General features: G+C 52.0%; 1 protein-coding gene across 1 annotated transcript in view; it reads left to right on the top strand.

Moving 5' to 3' along the window:
• Positions 1-23,538, top strand: part of Tspan15 (tetraspanin 15) — a 41,009-nt gene extending 17,471 nt beyond the window's left edge. Inside the window, exons 2-8 of the mRNA XM_021174820.2 lie at positions 7,744-7,929; positions 9,154-9,228; positions 16,969-17,064; positions 19,349-19,465; positions 21,006-21,053; positions 22,146-22,262; positions 22,737-23,538. Of these exons, the coding sequence (XP_021030479.1) occupies positions 7,744-7,929; positions 9,154-9,228; positions 16,969-17,064; positions 19,349-19,465; positions 21,006-21,053; positions 22,146-22,262; positions 22,737-22,886 (789 nt within the window). The 3' untranslated portion in view covers positions 22,887-23,538. The remainder of the gene's footprint in view (positions 1-7,743; positions 7,930-9,153; positions 9,229-16,968; positions 17,065-19,348; positions 19,466-21,005; positions 21,054-22,145; positions 22,263-22,736) is intronic.
• The last annotated feature ends 229 nt before the right edge of the window (positions 23,539-23,767 follow it).

Below are 23,767 nucleotides of genomic sequence, written 5' to 3'. Positions count from 1 at the left end.
GTACAGGGGGCACCACAGGGAACATGGCCTTGTACTCTGTTGGGCTCTTGGCAATGAGCTATCAAGGCTGACCAGAAGTAGGTCCTTGGCAGCCACCGTTATCCAAGGACCATGGGGATGGTTCCAGGGAAGCAGGGCAGAGAGTGTTAGAGAGAGCTGGTGTGTGTGTGTGTCTGTGTGTGTGTCTGTGTGTATGGTGTGTGAGTATGTGTGTGTGTATGGTGTGTGTGTGTAGGTGTGGTTATGTGTGTGTGTAAGAGAGAGAGAGAGAGAGAGAGAGAGAGAGAGAGAGAGAGAGAGAGAGAGAGAGAGAGAGAGAGATGGGGGGTATTAGGGGAAATGGAGGACGGGGGTGGGGGTGGGGAAGGAGGGGAAGGTGACTTACTTTTGCCCCTCCCCTCCCTCCTATAGCCACCTCCGTGGTTTTTCACACACCATGATCCACTCTCCTGTTTAGAAGGGGATTACTGTGGAGGGCCTTCTTTAGGTCCAGAAGCATCTCAGGCTATGTCACCTCTCAGACTTACCCTCCCAGGTGCACAACTCAGCGCCTCCTTCCAGGCTTACTGCAGTGGACCCTCCCTGGACTCCCAAGGGCAAAGAAATGGCTGCGTCTTGTCTCAGTATGCGGTTGGGTTCTTGTGACTCCCACCTGTCTGTCTGGGCTACACTTTGTTACTTTGTTGTCTGGCTGTGGTGTGGTTCTTGATTGGAAATTCCACTCTGCCCTGGCTGGACTGAATAACTGGTTTTACAAACCTCCCAGCCTCTCTCCCTCGCTGTCTGGAATGCGCTGTGTGCACTGTGTACGTGGGGAGTCTTTGAAATCAACTTTCTGCCAACAGGAGGGTAGAAAATGATGTTTACCTTGCCTCCTAGGTGGGCCTGTTTTGTGACTGCCATAGCTCCCACCCCTGGGCCAATTTGGGAAGGCTACAAAATGCCCCCTGAAGATTTTATCCAGCGCAGGAAAGCCTGAGCGAGGAAAAGAAAAGCCTGAGCGAGGAAAAGAACCCTGTTCCTAAATAAGACTGGCATAAAGAAAACCCACAAGCCAGGCAGAGTTGCAGGATGCTCCAAAGGGAGGCAGGCTAACCTGGGGACCAGCTTACATACCTGCACCCTGGCCTGCACGGATCTGCACAGTGAAGTGAGGCTCCCCCTCCCTATGAGTCACCAATAACTGCCCCTTTGCGAAGAGTTTCTGCTTAAATTTCTAGGTAAGGGAATGTGGGGGTGGGGACGGGGCATGGATCTGGCCTGAACTGGTTTTGAGTGCATTCACAGTGAGTGAAACTGTGTTCTCCTAGGGAACTTTTAGGGAACGTCCCCTACTTGCAGTCTTACGCATATTTCGGTGTGCATATGGCTAAAATCATATGTGCCGTGGGAAAGGAGATTTGCCGTGAGTAGAAGCATATATATATATGTCCAAGCCTGTCAGTCAAAAAAGAAAACCACCTGGGCTGCTCCTCTTAGCAACCAAGCTCCTTCTCTTGGACCCCATCAAAGGGCGCCTCAAAGGAAAGCCAGGGCCTTTGAGAGCCATTTGATTCAGGTGGCCCGCTGTGTAGGTGACAGTGTGGTTGGTGACTTCTATCACTTGGCTTCTGAACGACATTTCCTTGCTACTTTGCTGGCTGTTTTTCTTTTCTTTTTCTTTTTTCTTTTTTTTTTTTTTTGCTTTTATTTCAATCATTTGATTAAGATGCTAAGATCCCAGAATCACTTGATCTTGATGTAACACTAGTAACAGAAGTTCAGGGAGGGTCTTCCACGGAGTTAGCACCAGGCCAGCCTGGGCCACATGACACTCTGCCTATAAAAAAGGAGCCTGTGGTGTTAGATCAGTGGTTAAGGAACCTACGGCCAGCACCCACACTGCAGCTCACAACCATCTATAACTCCAGCCCCGGAGGATCTGACTCCCTCTTCTGGCTTCTTTGGGTGTCAGACACATAACTAGTACACAGACACACATGTAGACAAGACACATACATGCATTAAAAAGATGCTCTGTTATGGCGTCGGGCTTTATTTTACTATCTGACAGTGTCCTAGGAATCAGAGTAAGGATGCACCCACGCCAAGGCAGGCCCAGAAAGCTAGCTCCTGTCTCCTGCCTCTCACTGCTCCTTCCTGCTCTATACAGCTGGGACAGAGGCACGGGGAGACATGCTGGAATCCATCAGTGACCATCACCAGTACTGTTAAGTCGCCTCCATTGGTAAGACTGGAGAGTATATTGCAGTTAGAGGCAGTGTTAGTCCGCACCGCAGTACTGTAACAAGTTACCTGAGCTAATTAACTCGGAAGGGGAAAGGTTCATTTGGGCTCACTGTTTTGGGACCTCTGCGCCGTGATCTAATGACTTGGTCCACCTCCTCAAGGCTCCACCAGCTCCCAGCAGCCCCACCCTGGGGGGCAAGCCTTTATTACAAGTTTTATACCCTGAGAGACACTCAGTTAAAAAAAAAAAGACATGACTTTCCCTGCAGCCCAATGTTCCAGAGACTCTCTGAATCCATCCGTGGGACAGGCATTTGCTCCCTATCCGATTTTGAGTCCTTGTGGCCTTGGGTGAAGCCTGGCAGTTCACCGGGGACACAGCAGGAGCTTGTAATGTGGATTAGGGTTGGAAGAAGACCTCATAGACTCCTTTAAGTGGAAGGCTGTTCCAGATGGGATGAGCTAGCCAGGCACCAACCAGATGCATCCTGAGGACCTACAGGTGCTGGGCACCACACAGGATGGCCTGTTTCCCGGCAGCTTCGTATAGCTGGGCCTGGCTCTGCCCATGAGAAAGCTGAGCCCCAGGCTGGTTCTGAAAGGACCCAGTTCATCCTGGACAACAGAAGGGCAAAGAGGCAGCTTGGTCCCACAGCCTAAGGCCTAGCCACAGACTGCCGGCGTCACGTTCATTTCCCACCGTGTCCCAGTTGTGTGTGGCCTGTGCCCCTACCCTATGCCTGTTTAGCTGAAGCCATCCAGTTTGACAAATGATCTGTTTGCTTCCTGCACCGGAGCTGGGGAGGCTGGCTGCCTGGGGCAGGGCTATAATTAGCGAAGGAGGGGACTGGATTGCACTGTCATTGACTGATGACTTTATACCCAGATGGGTGAATTGATGTCATCAGAGATGTAAATATCACTTGGAAAATGTTAAATTCCCGGGAAGATTCATGCCAGCTTCTTGTCCTGATCAGCGATGCTCTGAACACCTGCTCAGGGACCCTGGGTTAGCCTGTGCTGGGTTAGCCTGTGCTGGTATGGGGACAGTGTGAAGGGTCACTTTGACCTTGAGGGATGGGTCTATGATGGCGAGGTGTATGGTAATGAGGGAGTCAGGAGGCCTGGGCTTTCTTTTTTTTTTTTTGGTTTTTCGAGACAGGGTTTCTCTATGTAGCCCTGGCTGTCCTGGAACTCACTCTGTAGACCAGGCTGGCCTCGAACTCAGAAATCCTCCTGCCTCTGCCTCCCGAGTACTGGGATTAAAGGCGTGCGCCACCACGCCCAGCAGGCCTGGGCTTTCTGATCTGCTGTGGAAATTTTGCCCAGGGTTTGGAGGCCAGGAGCTCTTGCCCCTGGTTAGCCCTAGCAAGGCAATAGTAATGGTGTTTGATGGGGAGTGGGGGTGGGGCAGGGGGGTGCGATCACACCAAAGGAAGTTTGGTTTTACTGGCAGCAGGGCTGTCCTGGAGTGGTCCCAGGGCTCCAGGGAGCTTGTAAAAATAAAAGAATCCACCCATTGTCCTTCTGCCGAGGGCTGAGATGGGCTGTGTATGAAATTGTCCTGCAGCTCTGGGATTTAAGGGATGGATTTAAAGGCCAAGCAGAAGCAGAGAGTCAGACCGGAGAGAGGGGTGGGGACAAGCCTGGGGTCTGGAAGTGGGTAGGAGGGCAGCCAGCAGAGGGGAGATGCTAGGACCCAGAGCCCATCCTGTAGGAGAGAGGACAGCTTTAGGACCACGATGCTTACAACCTTGCAGAACGTATGGAATCAATCCATAAAATACTAACGTGGATGGGCTGTACAGTTTGGCTACAAGATGAGACTCAAACTTTCCCCCCACAGACTCCATGAAGCCCCACCCCCTCCTCCCCTCAAGAACACTGGGTCCCCGCCTATTTGATTGCCTCAATGCCTGGACTCTGACAATGCCTGGGCTCTGTGGAATGGCACCATCTATGGTGGTGTGAAGGGTGGTGTGATTCCCCAGTCTGTGGACTGTTTAGGAAGGATTAGGGGGTGTGGCCCTGTTGGAGTAGGAGTGACACTGGGAGACAGGCTTTGAGGGTACAGAAGCCCAGGCCAAGCCTAGCCTCACTCTCTTCCTGTGAAGTGCATCCAGAGGCCCGAGGTGCGGGTGTCTTGGGGCTGACCCACACAGGGTTAGGATGCAGTGAGCAGCCCCGTGAGTGTGGAGTCCTCCTCCTCCTCCTCCTCCTCCTCCTCCTCTTCTTCTTCTTCTTCTTCTTCTTCTTCCTTTTCCTCCTCCTTCTTCCTCCTCCTCCTCCTCTCCTCCTCCCTCCTCCTCCTCTTTCTTCTTTCTTCTCTTTTCTCCCACTCCCTCTCGTGAGCGCTCTCTCTCTCTCTCTCTCTCTCTCTCTCTCTCTCTCTCTCTATATATATATATATATATATATATATATATATCTCGGGTCTCATGTAGCCCAGGCTGTACTTGTTTGCATCCCTTTGCCCAGAGTTTTTCTAACCTGCTCATACAGAACTGCCAGCTGTTTCCCTCCATGCTGTCAACCCTCCTGGTCATGTATACCACAGAGACCTTCTTTCTAGACAAGGAGGTGGGTCTCAGAAAACCAGAATGTAGCAAGTCTTTGCAAACCAGGAAGACTCAGCTTCAAATCGAAGAGGACTCTGGATCCAAGAGAGCTGGTTTTCTGGTGATCATCCCATCAGCTGTTTCTGTGTCTTAGAGGTGTGGCTCCTGGCCATGCTTGTCACTTCTCTGAGCTCAGGCGGAAGCAGGCACATCCCTTAACACAGGATAGCCTTGGCACTATGTGAGGTTACCATAGGCTATAAGGAGCCTCTTATGGCCACTGAAAGGCTGGAAGTCATTGTGGGGCAGCCTCTGTGCTTCTGAGTGCTTGCTGAGTCGCCAGCGTAGCTCGCTAACACTGTCAGTGATTTCCCACATTTCTCTCACTTTGGACATGGCTTCTGTTATTCCTCCTTACTGCTTGCTGTGGACTGGAAAAGTTCATAGAGCTAGTGCTCGTTCCCTGCCCTTCAGAATACACAGCTCCGGTGCCAGAATCCTTGGTTGTGCAGACTTGGGGGAAGTGATGTCTGACCTTGAAGCCTGTGGGAAAGTGCAGTCCACGTTCTTTTGCAGACATGGGGTATAGATACTGACCAGGCTTCTTCAGTGACAGTGTGTGTGTGTGTGTGTGTGTGTGTCTACTCTGAACTGTCAAAATCTGCCTGTCCTGGAATTATGTTTAGGGAGGTGTGTTAGTTTGGGTTTCCATTGCTGTGAAGAGACACCGTGATCAAGGCAACTCTTTTTTTTTTGTTTTTTTTAAAGATTTATTTATTTATTATATGTAAGTACACTGTAGTCTTCAGACACTCCAGAAGAGGGTGCCAGATGTTGTTACGGATGGTTGTGAGCCACCATGTTTTTGCTGGGATTTGAATTCAGGATCAAGGCAACTCTTACAAAGGAAAACATTTATTTGGGACTGGCTTACAGTTTCAGAGGTCCAGTCTGTTATCATACCAGGAAGCATGGCAGCATCCAGGCAGGCATGATGCTGGAGAAGGAGCTGAGAGTTCTACATCTTGATCTGAAAGCAGCCAGGAGGACTGTCTTCTTCTATAGGCAGCGAGGAGAAGGGTTTCTTCTGTCCTGGGCAGAGCTTACGTAGGACCTCAAAGCCCACCCCCACACTTCCTCCAACAAGGCCACACCTCCTAAATGCCACTCTCTGGGCCAGGCATATTCAAACCAGCACAGGGGGTAAATAAAGGCCAGTGAGGTAGCTCTCTGGATCAGAGTGCCTGCCATGAACCTGTTGACCTGAGTTCGGTATTCAGTTCTCGCATGGTGGAATTTGTCTTCTGGCTTCCACAGGCTGCCTTTCTCCCCAAGTAAGTAGACAAATGCAATGCAAATTTTTAAAAATGATGTCTATTTAATACTAATAAGCACAAATCCCAGAGTGATGGTGCGTGCAGTCATCCCAGGACTTGGGAGGCAGAGGTGGGGAGATTAGCAGTTTAAGGTCTTCCTGGGCTACACAGCAAGTTCAAGGCCAGCCTGGGCTACATGAGATTGTGTGTAGGGTTAGGGAGGGAGAGAAAATGGGAGCGCATCTCTAATGTAGGCTAACCTGGAACCCTCCCACTTAGCCTCCTGGGAGGTAAAAATCACAAGCATGTAGACCACGGCAGTTGGGGATTTTCAGTGTTTAATACTGTGGCTCCCCAAGGCTTCACGAGACCCATAACAACCGAACACACTCAGAGAAGGGTTTGGGGGATCGTGCCCTGGGATGTCAGGGGGAAGCTAAGGAGGAACAGAAGGCCATGTGGTAAGCCTGTGTGGCTAAAATGTGTACCATGTCTCAGTGTTAAAATGCTAGTAAGTAGAGAGAGAGTGTACCTAAATCCCCTAGAAATCTCTCCTGTCCTGTTCTGACCTTCAGCCTTCTCAACAGTCATTCTGAAGGGAAATTCCTTGCTTGTGATTTTATACCGAGTGAAGTGTCTGTCTCTGAACAGCTGGGAAAAGCCCCTGGGGCGGCATGCCTGTTGAGTATGCATGTCGGTGACCCTGTACCCCGTGTTTCTAGAACGTCCATCTTTATCATCTCATAAGACCTATCAACAAGCTGTGGGGTGAGCAGGAACGGAATGAGTGTGTTCATACCCATTACTCAGATGAGAATGTGGACTCCTGGTGAATGTCTGTCCCGGAGCGGAGACTCATGTTCTCTGACTCTGCAGGCAGTGGTGTATCCCTGGTCCATGAGCGCTGTCCTCTATAGTTAGTACCTGTCTTCAGGGGCTTTTATAGCACACCACCACAGAGTTCCCCTTCCTCACAGTCTGTGGGTCAGAGCCTAAGATTAAGTTCTGGCGAGTTCCAAGCCCTCTCCAGGGCTCGCAGGGGGATGTCTGCCTTATGCATCTTCCTGTGCCCTTCCTTCTGTGTGTTTCTCTGTAATAATCTCACTATTTCCTTCTCATTCCTCTTCAGTCAGGGTCTTGTGTATCCCAGGCTGGCCTCAAGCCTGAATGGAACCAGAGAGGACTTAACTGCTAGTTCTTCTGCTCTTAACTGGCCAGTGCATAAACCACCACCCGGCTTATGCAGCGCTGGGGATTGAACCCAGGACATCTGCAGCACTTGACCGACTGAGCTACTCTCCCAGCCTGTAATTTCTTACAATGACAGCACTCATATGGATTAGAGCCACGTTAGTGACTATCTCTATCTATCTATCTATCTATCTATCTATCTATCTATCTATCTATCTATGGGAGACAGGGTCTCATGTAGGCCAGCTGTCCTGAAATTCATGTGTGGATGGTTTTGAACTTCTGATCTTCCTGACCCTACTTCTCAGTGCTGGGGCTATAGGCATACACCACCGCCCCTGGTTTATGCTCAGCAGTGGACAGAGGAGGACCTCCTGCATGCCAGGCAAGCAATGCTCCAACGGAACTATCACACCTCCATGGGCCCTCACCTTCTATTTCTCTTGCAGCTGATTGGGGGCCTGGTCCTGTCGGTGGGGATCTACGCAGAGGCAGAGCGGCAGAAATACAAAACCCTGGAGAGTGCCTTCCTGGCCCCCGCCATCATCCTCATCCTCCTTGGGGTGGTCATGTTCATCGTCTCCTTCATCGGGGTGCTGGCTTCCCTCCGGGACAACCTGTGCCTTCTGCAGTCGGTAAGTGGCTCCTCCCAACCCTCATGGTACATAGGGAGTGGTTCTTGCTGTCTCTGAGAAAGCTGAAGAGCTGTCCCTCTCCCCTGGCCAGTTCAATTCCTTCTGCCTCTTACACAATCCAGCCACCCTAGAACATTTCCTGAACCAGGAGTCATTGGAGCACAGTGGTCCAGGTCCGCCCCATCTACTTCACATCAGCGGGTGCAGCTGACTTGAATACTGCTGTCACAGAGATGCTGGGATCTCTGTGCTCTCGGTTGTCATGGGAGAAATGGCAGTTAGCTGCAAGCAGGCAAAGCCAGGGGGTGGGGGTGGGGTGTGATGAATCATCAGGCTTGCGCATGCTAACAGCACCACTGGGCCAGGCTGGGCAGCCTGTTTGCCACCGCCTGCTATCCCTGGTCATCCTTGGGCTCAGAGTCTTTATTGCTGAGCTAAGGGCATCTTTCTTGGACACTCTGGTTGGAGTCCTAGTACACTGGAGGACCTGGCTCGGATCACATGTCCGTCAGGTGGATGGTCTTAGTCAACACAACCCGTCTATAGCTGAGGGACAACACCCCAATGTTGGGGACCCGGAGTGTGAAGACTCACTTCCTCTGTTATCTGAGGGGATACCTTTATAGTCACACAAGCAGGATCTTGGTACTGCCCAAGGCTGGAAGTTGTTAGAATATATTTGATCAGTATCTATTAACCCGGGGTGCTGCCGTGGGCAGGGTAGATGGGTGGTTCCCATAGAGTAACTAAAGAGATGAGGTTGGGTGACTTGGGAAGCCTAGGCCATGAGGCTCTGCGTCATGAAAAGGGACTGGGGGGGGGGTGAGAGGCAGGAGGAACCTCTGGGCAGGGTAAGGGAATGGAGCGTGTGTCTTCCAAACCTCAGGGACCCCTTCTATACTTGGTTGACTAGGAAACCTCTTCTGAGCTGTTAGGACTGTTGTGGGGAGTCAGGGACTGGAAGTGGTGCCCAGGCCTGTTTCCTCTGGTGTGTTAGAGGGAGGAAGAGCCCACTGTTCATCTAGACCTCACTGAGGACCCCTGGGGAAATCACGAGTCTCTAGATTCAAGGCTTCTCTTGCACAGCCCTGTGTTCTCTAGGAGTAGCCGCAAGACCCAGTCAGGGAGGGCTAGTGCCTTATTACGGTTGATCTCAGCACAGGTGGGGAGTCCCTTGAGCCTTCCCACAAACCCCCAAATGAATCTCTTCATCTTGTTTTACAGTTTATGTATATCCTGGGGATCTGCCTGGTCATGGAGCTTATTGGTGGCATAGTGGCTTTGATCTTCCGGAACCAGGTAGGCCTGTGGGTTCATCATTGGCCATATGTGTACCAAGCGCCCATGGGTATGCTCTGGGCTGTACCCAGGGTGCTGCCATGGGCAGGGTAGACAGATGGTTTTCTTAAGAAGAGGGTTAGGTAAACTAGGATAGCCCAGGCCATGCAGCTCTGCATCATGCTAAGTGGCTAGGAGGGCAGAGGTGGGCAGAGCCTCTGGGCAGGTTGGCAGAAGAGTATGGGTGTGTGTGTGGGGGGGTCTACTGGACTAGTAGGGTGAGGTGTGGAGGGGAAGATGGAAGGCGGGGTTGGATGGCTGGCTCGGGGGGTGTACGTTGGACCTCATAGGCCAAGGGTTAGGTGCCCTGGGTGACTTTGAAAGGCAGTGAGTTGTTAGAGATATATGCAAGGAAGGACTTTGCCTGACTCACATCTCACTCTAGCAGCCGAGTGGAGAACAGGCAGTAGGAAGTAAGGGTGACATGGGAGGCTGTGACAGTCACCCAGAGAAGACATAATGGCGGCTCAGGTGGAAGTGGAAACTGATATCCCCAGACCACAGACGGTGGGGTTTGATGCGTGTTTTAGACATGTACATACGATTGAGGGGAGGGACAGCTTGAGTAACACCCAAGACCCAGCAGTGTTTGTTTGTGAAATGAGGACCCCATAGGCGGGCACAAGTCTCAGAGCTCCAGGTCCTCAATGTATGGTTCAGACATGCGAGACTTCATATGGTTCCTCATGTTATGGAGAGTCCCCTCACCATAAAGTTAGTTTTGTTGATACATCATAACTGTAATTTTGTTAGTTATACATCATAATGTGAATATTTTTTTGGAGATAGAGGTTTGTCAAAGGGGTCGCAGCCCATAGGTTGAGAAGCGCTCTACTAGACCCTTCTTGGCATTTCTTGTCCAGGATCCCATTAGTGATGGTGTAGAGCTGTCTTCTGACTTAGGGATGCTGGGATGGAACCCAAGACCTTGCACATGCTAGTCAAGAGCTCTACTGTTGCTGCACACAGAGATTCCCTCTGTAATCTTCTTCTGCCTTCTTCCTCCTTGGGTGGTGTTATGGGTAGGGCTTGAGCAAGGCCCATTGTAGAAGTCTAGGTCTCCTGTCCACTTCCCTGACCTCACCCTGCAGGTCCCTAACATCTTGGTCCCTGGCCCTGTTAAGACTGTGCCTCAGCAGCAGACAGGGGCAGGCAGATCTTTGTGAGTTTGGGGTCAGCCTGGTCTACACAGCCATTTCCAGGACAGACAGGGCTATGTAGAGAGACCCTGTCTCAAGGCAACATGACTGTGTCTCAGGCTACAGGCAAATCATGCCAGAAACTCATTGAAAGTTGATCCCAAGTCACCAATTGGCGTCTGAGACCCTCAGAGAACACCATGTCTGATCCCTGCTACAGCCTGCATGAGAATGGTGGTTTTCTGACCCAGGAGAGAACAGGAATAGTGGGACCCAACCCTGGGCAAGTCTGACCTACTGAGGACCTCAGGGTCTGCTTCCTAGTGGGTGATTTCCAAGGCTTTCAGGGGAGAGGGAAAGTGGGACAGTTCCCATTGTATTGATGGAGAGTCAACAGTGCCCCCCCCCGTGTGTGTGTGCGTGTGTGTGTGTGTGTGTGTGTGTGTGTGCACCTGTGGTTTGTTTTCTGAGATAGGACCTCTATAGTTTGATGGCCTCAAACTAGCTATGTAACAAAGATGACCTTGGTTGTAGAGATGGCCTGCGGTTGTAGAAATGTTTTCATCCCAAGCCAGGGTTTCTACCTGGGTAGAAGACACATACAACCTTTATATTTACAATAAGCTTTGATCAGCACAAGAGCTGGGCCTATCTACCCTCTATGCTATTAGAATCTACTTTCCTATTGATAACCCTGAGCTATTACTTACTATGTTAACTCCAGTTGGCCAGCCCTCGGTGCCATGTTTTCATAACTCCTAAACACATGGCACCTCTCTGTTCCTTCTTCCCCTTCTTCCCCTTTATGGTTCTCCTCAGACCCCCAAGCCCAGGGATCCTAAACCCCGCCTATGTCTCTCCTGTCCAGCTATTGGCTATCAGCATCTTTCTCCACCAATCAGAAATAACTTGGAGGCAAGTTTACAAAGCATCACTTGGATCTATAGACTTTCTTGTCTCTAGGGCAGCAATCAGGGTTTGGGGGCCTGCACTTAGCATTACAGTAATACATAGCAAAAGACCAAACCTCAACAGCCTACTGCCTGCATCTTCCAAGAGCTGGGATTAGCAGTGTGTACCACCCATACCCCAGGCCCTTAAATTGTTTGTTTGCTTTTTTTCCTGCTTCTCACACCATCTCCTCTGAGTTGGCAGGAAGGAGGTATTGGTTCATTTCCCAGAAGCCTTAAGTAGAGAGAGGTATTTATTGCAGTTGTATATAGCGATGCGATGCTTTTGTGTGTGAACAGCTCTCAGCTGGCCAGTGGCCTTGCCGGGGTCTAGGTTAGCACTTTCCTGCCACAACCCCGGGGCTAGCTCATGGTCAGCACCATTCATGGCTTTAATAAACCTGTTTCTACCAAATGAGCTGGTCCTGGTTCCTATGTGCCTCTCCAAGGCTTTCAGATTTGTCATATTTCAGTGCTCTGTAGTTCATTTGGGACCATGACATAGCTTCCTTCTTTTAAATGAGGAGTCTGAGCTGAGTGCTTTGGAGCCTCTTGGGACCTTCAGGAAGCCAGGGCCTGGTCACAAATGACTTTCCTGTTATTCCCACACCCTATGGGCCTCATGACCCCTGAAATGTGTGCTTCACAGTGTGTGGGGGAAGTTCAAGGCTATCCCTCAACTACTTAGTACGTTTGAGGCTACCTCAGCTACCAAAACCCTGTCTCAAAACTAAGCATGCCAAAGACTAGGTGTGGTTTAATTCCAGTACTCAGGAAACAGAGGCAGGTGGATCTCTGTGAGTTTGAAGCCAGCCTTGGCTACACAATGAGTTCCAGAACAGCCAAGGCTATGCAGACAGACTCTCAAAAAAACAGACCAACCAAACAACAACAGCAAAACCCCAATGTCAAAGCCATAGTAAAGGATGCAGAAGAGGTGTTTGGGAGAAGGTGGAGGCAGCTCCCAGCACCTCCCCCAGTGTCCCATCCTCCAGGACATTTCCTGCTCAGCCCTTCAAACTTCCACTGAATCATTATGGAGACCACTGCTGATAAACCTATCTGAAGGTGCTTCAGCATTCTCTCGTAGGTTTGCCGCAGGACCCTCTGGAATGAGCTTACAGACAAGGATGGCTCAGAGCAGATCTTTGTGGCCTCCCGAACTGGGAAAGATGAGAATTAGAACCTATCGGGTTTTTTGTTTGCTTGTTCTTTTTGTTTTGGTTAGGTTTTTTCTTGGTTTTTGTTTGTTTGTTGTTTTGTTTTGTTTTTGGCCATCCTTGGGGAATAGGGTCATAAGCAAGGAATCAAAAAGAAAAGAAAGCAAACATATAAAGTAGTGACACATGCCTGTAATCCCAGGACTAGGGGGACTGAGGCAGGAGCATTGCTGAGAGTTTGAACTATGTACTGAGTACCAGGTTAGCCAGAGGTATACAGCAAGATACTATCTATTTAAAAAAAATTCACAGTATATTCATCATAACATTTAAAGTTGTTAGACTATAGCAGGCATAGTGATGCACACCTATAATCCCAGACCTTGAGAGGCTGAGGCAGGAGGATTGCAACTTTGAGGCCTATGTAGGTTACAAAGTAAATCCCTATTTTTTAAAAAAAATTAAAAGACCTGAAGTTGGGCATGTGGTGGATGCCTTTAACCCCAGCACGTGGGAAGCAGAAGCAGGCAGACCACTGAGGTTAAGGTCAGCCTAGTCCACAGAGTGAGTTCCAGGACAGCCAGGGCTACCCAGAGAAACCCTGTCACAGAAAACAAAAAACCAAACCAAAACAAAAACGATCTGGAGAAAAATTTCTGGAAGCTGAGGAGTATGGTGCATTGGTTTATTCTCTCCTTTAGATATATTTTTTTCTAGATCCCAAATTTCTCTCTCTCTTTCTCTTTTGGTGATGTCTGGAAATGCCACATTAAGCAACAACAAAAGCAGCAGCAACCACAAAAACAAACCATTATGCCTGCCTCTTCTGGCGCTAATGCAATGTGATTTTGTAAGACAGGAGCCAGGCCTGTGCTGGGCATGGGGGAAGGAGAAGCTACTGGAAGCTACTGGGTGGGGGAGGTGTCAGCGAGGATGAGAAGGAGGAGGGAAGGAGAGAAGAGGAGGGGAGGAGGAGGGGGAAGAGGGAGAGGAGGGTGCCCAAGTGAAGTGTTCCCCAGGAAAAGGCAGGTTTCTTTAGCCATTGTAGAACAAGGTCAGTGTCCAGCACCATGGGCCTACCTGTTCATTCTGACAGTGTGCTTTGTGGTGACAGTACTAGTCACCAGGCTAGGCTCTCGGAGAGCAGCCTGATATGGCTGAGGCCAGTTAGTGAGAGGTAGATGCTTGGGTGTGAGAAGAAACTGTGTCCCTGAGCCAGGTGAGGCAGCTGCAAGCAGGGGGACCCAGCCACCAGAGCCCAGTGGCTCCTCGGTCTGTGCACGTGTGGTGTGTGGTGAGGGGTCAACTGGGGGCCAGCAGAAAAATGCTCAGTGCCTTAACCCCGGGCATGGGCATGGGACTTGGTGACCTCAGAACCTGAGCTGGATTCTCCATACTTATTGCTGTCCTAGCTTACCCCAGGTTTCATCATGAGGGTATCAGGGGTGTCGGAGGTGACAAAACTGAGCGGAAACACCAGAGGGCCTTGGCATTAGCTGGTAGGTCTCCCAGGCCTCATGCCACTTCTCCCAATAGAAACAAGATGACTGCAAGCCACTTTCTGTCTTGATCAGAGGATGTTTTAGTCATTCCTGATGCCAGGTCAGAGACTGGCAGGCAGCACCAACTTGGTTATCTTACCTGGTATAGCATTACTAGCCAGCACTTAGGATGCCTTGAACCCAGGGGCAGGAGAAAGCTGGTAGTTCCTCAGTCCCCCTTGGCTGAGCACCCAAACATATACATCCTCTCCCACACAGCCTGAGGTCCCAGAAACCGCGCAGCCTGCGGGGACCCAGAGTAATTCTATCCCCAGAGGGGCTGGATCCTGGGGCAGTCAGCCTGGGAGGGACACCTGTCTATGCAGGATTACACTACATGCCACATTCATTGAAAATAGTCCACGGCTTCTTTGGGGAGAGGCAGAGGTATCTGAGGCTAGAAATGCAGACCGAAAGACAAATTCTGGAAAGAAAGGTCTTTGTGGCTTTATCTGGTGGCTTAACACACTTTGAAAATCACGTGGCCTTCGATGTTTGCTTGCTCTGGGTCATGTGTCCCTCCGTGGCCTGTGATAGTGGCACTAGAGAAAGGCATCTTGCTAGCTGGAGTTGCTCCTGTTGGTGTGACCTGGTTGAGAGCTTTGTCTGGGGACAGTGGTATGGCTGGCTTTTGGGAGCGGAGTTCCTACCCTATGTGCCCTGTCCCCACCGGGGCAGATCATCTGTACCCTGGGTATTGTCAAGCAAGAGGTTCTCTGCAGGACCTTCTTCCCCAACAGGGCTAAGGCAGCTCACTAGATGGAGATAGGGTCCTCATGGGTGTGTGGGTCTGCCTGGTCTGTTGGTCTGTCTTGAGTGCAGCCAGCACATACCATACTAGTTAGACTTATCAGGAGAGAGAGGGAGGGAGGAAGGGAGGGGAGGGACGGAGGGGGGAGAGAGAGAGAGAGAGAGAGAGAGAGAGAGAGAGAGAGAGAGAGAGAGAGAGAGAGAGAGAGAGAGAGTGAGAGTGCCTGGCCACCCTGCCCTTATCCATTCCTGAGAGAAGAGACTCCCTGGAGATCTAAGGATGGCTGGGGGGGGGGGGGGGGATGGAAGGCCAGGGTGAGCCAGGTCTCCAGCCCTGGTGCCTGGAGAGTGGAAAGTCACTGCGCACGCCACATTTCTACCCTCCTGGCCTAGGCAAGACCCTAATGGCGGTGTCACCCACAAGCCTAGCTCAGCCAGCGGAGCCCCTACAGTGCATCATTCAAGGCTGGTGAGCTCATTCCCTTGCCCCACTCGGGCGGGTGGCACACAGACCTCGCCCTGGTGTCCTGTTTCTTATTCATCCCCACTCCACCCCAGCCATCTGGCCTGTCACCACATTCCCCCAGAGGCACAGGATGCGGAGGTCAAGCTGAGAGCTGACTGGTTCTGCCAATGCAGTATGGCTGACGGGTCCACTCAACCCCTGCCCTGACCCATGAAGGGCTGTGTGCTGATGACCTTAGAGCCTCTCCTAGAAGCCCATGGCTTCTCTTTCCCTTTGAGGTCTGTGCTGCTGCTGGTCATCACGGGGTGGGAATGGGGTCCTCCAGACAGCTCGATCTGAGTATTGTGGGTCTCAGGAACAGGCAGTCACACCTGAGTCTTCTTAGCCTGTAATGTAGAGCGTGGCAGGCAGAAACTGGGCAACCTTGGACAAGTATACTAGTCTCAGGGCTGCAGGTGTCTCAGGCAAGCTCCAGGATGCTCACACATGCGGGGGCTACCGCTCTTGCAGGAAGTCCTCTGGGCAAGCTGTGAGCCTTAACACCCCTGGGGACTGAGGCTTCCTCTGTGACACCTCGAGAGATCTGTTTCCCACATGCAGAGATGCTGGTGTTACCAGGACCTACAGTGTGACCAGCATCCACAATCACTTTTGTGGGGTTCAAACTCCTGATACCTCCAGAAGGCTGACTGTATTTGCCTCCCTTTGTGGATGAAAGAAGGGGGCTTGGAGATTAAGAGATGCTGGGGTCCGGTGGCAGTGGGGACTGTGCCCTTGACTATGAGACTTGATGTTCCTTCCCCCTTGGCTTAGCTAGCCTCTAATGCTTAATTCTGAAAGGTCCCCAGGGTTGGCTCACCAATGGGAAACAAAACCCCAACAGGGCCTGGGAGCTGGTCCCACCACCCACAGGAATTGCCTGGCTACTCTGTCCTGTACCAGAGCCAAGAATGCCCCTTTGTGCCCAGACTCTGCCTCTGCTCTGAAAGCTTCAATTGTCACAACAACAAGCCTGTGGCTGAGCTGCCCACTCACCCGCCCCAGCCGTGCCTGCTGTGGGCTCTTTGTATTCCAGGGATCTCAGCCCAGCCTGACTGGGAGAGGCTGGCATTCCAGTGCTCCACTCGCTCTTCCGGGTGGAGATTGGCCACTCCCAAACCGGGAGGGGACTGTGTGGCCTGAGGGTCAGAGCACCAAGGGATGAAGAAAAGCCCACGTAGGGTGTCAGGGGACCTGGGTTCTAGTCCTGACCAGCCTGCTGTTACCCAGAGCAAAGTCTGTCTTCATCTCTGTTTCCTCTCAGTTCTCACCCCCATGGACTTCTTCCCCCTGGGGACTCAGTTTCCTTCTTTATAAAGCAAGAGGTTGGGTGATGGGAGCAGAGAATGGGCTGGAGGACCAATGGTCACAGCTGTTGCTGGGCAAGGGAGAGAATATGCCAGGATCTGGGAGGGCTGAGGCCCGGATCCAGCATACTGCTTCAGAGCTGGAGCCAGGCAGATCAGCCTTGCAGGGCCTGGAGTGAATGTCTGTGGTCTGGGCAGTGCCAGGTGTTCAGGGTGGGGTATGTCAGGGACCTTCTGCTCAGGTAGGTGGAAACTGTTGGTCTCATCTCCATGCTAACCTGGACTTCTAGAATAATCCAGGCTGGCCTCTGATGTGTGTTCCTTTTCCTTGGCAATTTCTTCCGGGTAGACCATTGACTTTCTGAACGACAACATCCGGAGAGGAATCGAGAACTACTACGATGATCTGGACTTCAAGAACATCATGGACTTTGTTCAGAAAAAGGTGACCGGGCAGCGGGGGATGAGGGGCAGAGGGGGGACCTCCAGGACCCTTGCCCTGGATTCATGCCTCTGTTACAAAGAGTGGGGTGAGGGGCCAGCTGACCTGTGCGTTCCCAGTGCTGGTCCATGGATGGTCCCTTCAAACATGGGAAAACTCACCACAAAGCCAGATGTCTCTGGTCACTTTACAGAGCCCCAGGGCTCACCCCCTGGGTGGCAAGGATCTCCCTTTGGGACTGGCTGGCCTGGTGTCTAGCCTGTTGGACCCAGTTCTTCTAGTGTGGAGAGCTTTACTTCATAGGTGGTGAGAATATTCTCTCTTAATTCCAGCTTCCTCCACTGGACACGGAACAAGACCCCTCCCTTTTCTCTGACACATCTTTGAATGTGTCGATAATTGTGTGTCCCCTTGAGACACTGCTCCTCTCTCCGAGGCCCAGCCCAGTATGTGGGTGCGGCAGTTACAGCTGCAGCAGAAGCCACCCTTTCCCTGGGCTTGCCTGCCTCCCTCTTAGTCCCGAGGCCTGGATTTCTTGTCTGCACCACAGAAGCTGACTCTGGTCTCTCCCTCTGCTGTAGCTGAGACTCCCTTGGTTTGTTTATGATGGTGCTTAGGGCAGAGCCAGTGCGGTGGGGTCACCCTCACTCCCTGGATAAGGACAGTGATGGTGGAGTCTGGCGATTGGGTGTGCCTGGTCCCCTGTGCGAGCCTTCAGTGGGGACCAACCTCACCACACCCCAGGCCTTTGGCTCTGTGCTTCTCTGTAGAAGAAACAGGTGCAGCTCCTGGGAGATTTGTTTGTGCCAGCAATGTGCCTGCCAGCCCCGGCTGGGAGAGCCGAGTCATACTCTGGGTAGATAGATGCTTTTGTTGGAACCAGCCCCTAGCTGGCTCGGGGGTTTAATTTCTCCTTGGGTGGGGGTAGGAGGTGACTCATGTTCACTGAACCTCGTGCAGAATGCTTCATGCAGGACTCCTCTTACAGTCAGAACCCAGCCAGGCGAAGTTGGCATCGCTCTTTCTAGTAGATAAGCATCCGAGGCCCAGAGAGGGCGACGGCCTTGCCTGTGGCCACCGGCTGGAGTGGTGACGTGGAGATTTGAACGTGTATCCATCTGGCAGCAGAACAAATGGCCCTTGTCCAACATAGCTGATAGATAGGCATTTGTGGATCCCGAGTCCTGAAGGGACTACAGGGCACTGTGGCAACTTCAGAAGGGTGCCCAGATTGTGTCTCAGTGCCTCCTACAACACCAATCCGTCAGCCTCCTACCTTGGAACACAGTCCCAGAGCTCTGTTTGCTCTGGCTGATCGCTCATTTACCTATGGCTGTTGTTCCCTGGATGCAGCCTTGTTCCCTCACAGGGCCTTTGCACATGGGTGTTGACTGTCTTTTCCTTGTTCATGTTGCAGATGAACTGTCCTATCCTCCCAGCAGCCTTTCCTGTCCTCCCAGTTATAAAGCTACACCCCCACCTCTCCACTTCCCTATGCCCAGATACACAGTATCCCTTCCTAGGAGATCATGCCCCTCCCAAGGTGGAATTGGTATAATTTGGGGTGGGTTTTTTTGGGGGGATGGTGTCTCACCCTGTAGCCCAGGTTGTACTAGAATTCACTATGTAGTCCAGGTTGGCTTCAAACTTGTAGTATTCCTGTTGGTGCGCCGGCCTGCTTGGCCATGGTTCTTGTCACTTAGGCAGTACTCTTGTCTCCCCAGATGACTGTACTTAGTCTATGCAGAGCCCAGAAGGACTGTCCCAGCTAGACTCTCTGCAGGACTGTTCTCTGTTCTTCCCGCCCAAGAAGCTGACTCCTGTGCAGCGAGTAGAGGTGGGAGGGGGAGCTAAGGGGAGAGCCTGTGGCAGGTATTCGGGTCTCCAAGGTCAGGGTGAAGCAGGGCTTCCACAGGCCCTGGCCTCTGAGGCTGTCTTCTCTAGCCAGACCCCTGCCTCAGGGGGTTGAGTCTTGAGGAGAAGGTGCAGACCAGTTGCCGAGGACAGACGTCCCTCCCAGAGTGTAGTCACCACCTGGTGTCCAACTGAAGTGTCCAGCCTTACTATGTGAGCTCTCCAGAGTGGAGGGCTCACCCCCTTCTTCATGGCCATGCCGCTCTTGATAGCTCTGACCTAATAAAGTATGGCCTCATGGGGCCCTCGTGCCCCCATCCCACTCTGGTACCTCCATCCCCACCTCCACCCCTGGACATGCACACCTCCTTCCTGCCATCTGACCCTGACCTTGGCAGTGATCACAGCTCTTCCTTGGTGCTTTTCCCCTCAGTTCAAGTGCTGTGGCGGGGAGGACTACAGAGATTGGAGCAAAAACCAGTACCACGACTGCAGCGCCCCCGGGCCCCTGGCCTGCGGGGTGCCCTACACCTGCTGCATCAGGAACACGGTAACTGCATGGGTGCTGGATGTGAGGGTCACCCAGTTTGCTAAACACTGCTCTCACTCTGCCCAAGTGGAGCAGGCAGTGGGAGTGGGTGGGACGTGGTGGCCGGGGCTGAGCTTGCCTTAGACCAGGGGCTCTGGCAATGGGAGATGCGTGGGCAGCTTCCTCTGGGAGTGTGTCAGTGAGCATGTGCGGGCCTGGCCCAGGCTCTTTGGTTGTAGTTACTCGGTCCTTACAACAGCTTTGGAGGGTCTCAATCCGGGTAGTGTTGCTTTAGCCTCTTGGGACTTGCCCAGGGTTGGCAGGGCTCTGCCCAGCAACAAAGAGCCAGAGTGCCCGGCAGGGGCGGCAGGCTCTACCCAGTCGCTGGAGGCAGAGTACAGTGCAGGTGCAGTGAGCACTGGCAGCAGAGCCCTGGGCAGCGGCATGTGGTGACATAAATGCCAGCCTCCACTTTCCCCAGTGGGAGCCTCTCAGCTGTCACCTCCCAGTCATCTGGGATGCTGAGCTGTGAGGTCACCACCTGTCAGCCCTGATGTGTGACAAGTATGTCAGGAACTGCCCAGTTTTGAGACTGGAGCAGAAAAGCCTGGCAATTATGACACACGTGCGCACACACTCATAACACACACCACACATCACACAAACATAACACACACACAGCACACACACCACACATACAACACAGCACACACACCATACATACACCACTCGTATACATGTTTATTCTCCTGGAAAGTCTCTTGTTCATGGTTTCAATAGCTGTGCCTACCACCCCAGCCTGTAACCATGAAAATGGGGTACACGTGGGTAGGGCCACACCCAGAGTCTGGAACATCACCAAGTGAAGGTGCCCTGTGAGAGCTGGGGTCCTCTGCTGCTCCCCTCCCTTGTCACTGCAGGGACCCAGGCTGGATCCGGGCTGGGCCTGAGGGTCTACCTTTCCCCTGTGGCTGAGGTTGGGACCAAGCAGGGCCCACGCAGTGGTGGGCATTGTCCTGGGGCCTACCTGGGAAGGAATTTGATGGGGGCTAGAGCCCAGCCATTGCGACTCCAGGGATAAAAGCTCTGGAGAGCCGCCCTTCTTTCAGAGAGGAACTTCTGTGGCTCTTTGATGGCGAAGCCAGCTTTGAAGGGGCAGGGGAGCGTGGCCAGTGACCCAGCCTTGCCCTCAGGTAAACCACAGCTGGCAGGGGCCCAGTTGTGGTTTGAGCAGTTCCTTTCTGAGAGCCAGTAAAATGGGAACAGCATGGCTCAGCCACGGGGAGCCACGGGGGTGCCTCCGGCTAAGAGCTTAGACTGCTGCTGGTGGAGGGGTGACCCTCACATGAACCCCCAGGGAGGGAGCCTGCCCATGGTTCTTCACTGGGGCATTTCCTGGAGGTGGTCACTAAGATATAGGCTGGAGCCTGATCCTGGTGGCAGGAGATCTCAGCTCCATCAGTACCCACCAGACTGTATACCCAGCCCTTGGCTCTTCTGCAAAAGGCGAGCCCTTCAGATTATAGCCTATAGAACCGTGACCGATGTGTTTTTGTTTCAGACAGATGTTGTCAACACCATGTGTGGCTACAAAACAATCGACAAGGAGGTAACAGCCTGGAAACCCTTTGTCCCCAGAAATGATGCTCCCTTTGTTCCCAGATGGTGCTCCCTTTGTCCCACTCCTCAGCTAGTAGAGGGTTTCTAGCAGAGGGCTCCTGGCTACTCAGATTTCCCAGCTCTCCTTGGCTGTCACTCACAGAAGGACCCAGGGTGCCAGGGGAGGTCATCTGGCCAGGTTTGCTGAGTCCCTGCTCCAGGCAGGCTTATCTGAGTGAGATATCATGACTTTCCAGGGCCCCTCCCATGCTGCCTGCCCAGCCCTGCAGTTTGTTGACAGCTCACACTGGTACTACCTGCCCGGGACTCAGGAGTTCCTGGGGAAGAGAAAGTCCTTGGGTGGCCCCGGGCCTCAGCTTTCTGGGCAAGTCTATGTAGCCCCATTTGACCTGCAATTGCTATGTAGACTAGGCTGCCTCAAACTCACAGAGATTCCCCTGCCTCTGCCTCCTGAGTGAGCACTAGGATTAAAGGTGGGAATCACTGTGCCCAGTCTTTTTTCTTTCATCTTTTAATAACCCAGTGGGTCCGATTAGTCCTACTCATATGTGGAAGAGGGTAGTGCCATCCACAAATGGTTTTGTCTTTAATAATTTGTACTAGGAACAAAGTTTCAAATGATGATGTTTTTAATAATTTGTACATGAAACAAAGTTTCAAATGATGATGTTTTTAATAATTTGTACATGGAACAAAGTTTCAAATGATGATGTTTTTAATAATTTGTACATGAAACAAAGTTTCAAATGATGATGGTTTTAATAATTTGTACATGAAATAGTTTCATGGCAAGGGATTTTCCACTCATGGGTAAATGTAACATAGTAATTCTAGAAACTTCAGTGTACATTAAAACCATGTAGGGTTTCCCTCCACATATACCTGGAGTAGGCTTTTGGCTCAGGTAACAGTGTGCAGCCCTGGGTGGCATCTGGGAGGCATGCAGGCACACTCTGCCAGTTCCCAGCAGTTCTCACCACCAGAGCACTATCACAGTGTCCCCAGTGCCATCTCAGGAGCAGCACTAGAGAACCCAGGGCCACCTTCCCATGCTGACGATACTCTCCCTCTGCCCGCACAGCGCCTGAATGCACAGAGCGTCATTCACGTGCGGGGCTGCACCAACGCCGTGTTGATATGGTTCATGGACAACTATACCATCATGGCGGGCCTTTTACTGGGCATCCTGCTTCCTCAGGTGGGTAGTCCGTGGGTGCAGATGAAGCCGGGCTGAGTGATGAAGGGTTCAGAGGCTCTGGGAGGGCTGGGGTCTGGAAGGAGAGCCAAACTGAGTAGTCTCAGTTGCTCTCTCTGCACTGGCTCTGCCTCCAGTCCGTCAGCAAGGTTGGTGTGTCTGATTAGCACATCTGCTTAGTGGCGGTAGTGGAAATGGAGGATTCGAAGAGTGAAGTGACTTTCCCAAGGGTCCCCTGGATAAGGTGTGGCAGAGCTGGGATCGAGGCAGAAGACCAGCAGAGAGGGGCCATGCTAATGTACAGGGGCAGGAAGTCTCCATGTTCCTGGGAAGGGTAGAGGAGGTCCAGCCTGGGGCTGCCTGGGCAGTGGGTGCTGGGGTGTCTTGACTTCCCCAGCCCAGTTCCCAGGGAGGGAACTGCCAGGGAAGGATGCCCATGTGCCAGCAGGCTCTCACCGGCTCCCTCTCTGTCCTCAGTTTCTTGGTGTGCTGCTGACCCTATTGTACATCACCCGTGTGGAGGATATTATCTCGGAGCACTCTGTCACGGATGGATTGCTGGGACCTGGTGCCAAGTCCAGCACGGACACAGCAGGCACTGGATGCTGCCTGTGCTATCCCGATTAGCTATGCTGATTGTGCTATCCTGGCCCGGCACAGCAGCTCCCAGCCGGACTGTACTGCAAAGTGCATCTAAGTCTACACAAGCTGGACAGGACCAGCTGCAGCTCCTCTGCCCACCCACGGTGATGACCAAAGCCCAGGGTGTATGTGCCTGCGTATAGTGTCTGATGGCCACTCCTCCCAGGGGAAAGCTGAACCCTGTGGGATCCCGGGGAACAGGGATAGCCCAGCTCTGGTTCTGAGTCCTGGAGAAGGCAGCTCAGGGCTCCATGTGGGCTCTTTTTATTTCTGGCAGTGCCTTGGCCAGTGGTCATTATGCCCCTTCAAGGGCAGTTTTGCAGTGATTATTTTTTAAAGGCGAGAAGGGAGTGTATCTGATCTATAGGGAAGTCCTGGGTGCAGCCCTGGTACACTGCTCTAGATGTGAGGTTGGGCTGTGTCTCAAATTCCCAGGTGCCTTGAGTCCTCATAAGGCTCCTGCTTCGCCCACCCATTTTCTACGTGGTTTTTTTTTTTTTTAATAACCATGTTTTGTATACAATTAACAAGAGTTTCTGGCTATTCAAAACTAGCCACCCCCGACCGAGTCCACTCACCCCTCCCTGTTAGTTCATTAATTGAACAATAAAGATGTGTTTGTGGGGGTGGTCTTTTATTTGTGTTGTTTGGAAGTCTCTTGTCAGATTGAGAGAAGGCTGCCCTGGGGTGAAGATTGGTATAACTTGGGGCGCTGAGGTCAGGGAGGAAGAATGGACAGCATTCGTATTTCACACACTATGGGAAACTAATAGTAAGACTTAAGAGTCCATGGTTACGTGGAGAAGTAGCTGAGTCCAGGGCTCCCGTAGGAGAACGGTATCCACAACCCATGTTATAGAAAGTAA

This window comes from Mus caroli, unplaced genomic scaffold (genome assembly GCF_978045245.1).
Source record: "Mus caroli unplaced genomic scaffold, Mus_caroli_1 scaffold_9, whole genome shotgun sequence".
Classification (NCBI taxonomy): Eukaryota; Metazoa; Chordata; class Mammalia; order Rodentia; family Muridae; genus Mus; species Mus caroli.
The sequence above is the reverse complement of the archived record's forward strand: the minus strand, read 5'-3'. Positions and strand labels throughout refer to the sequence as shown.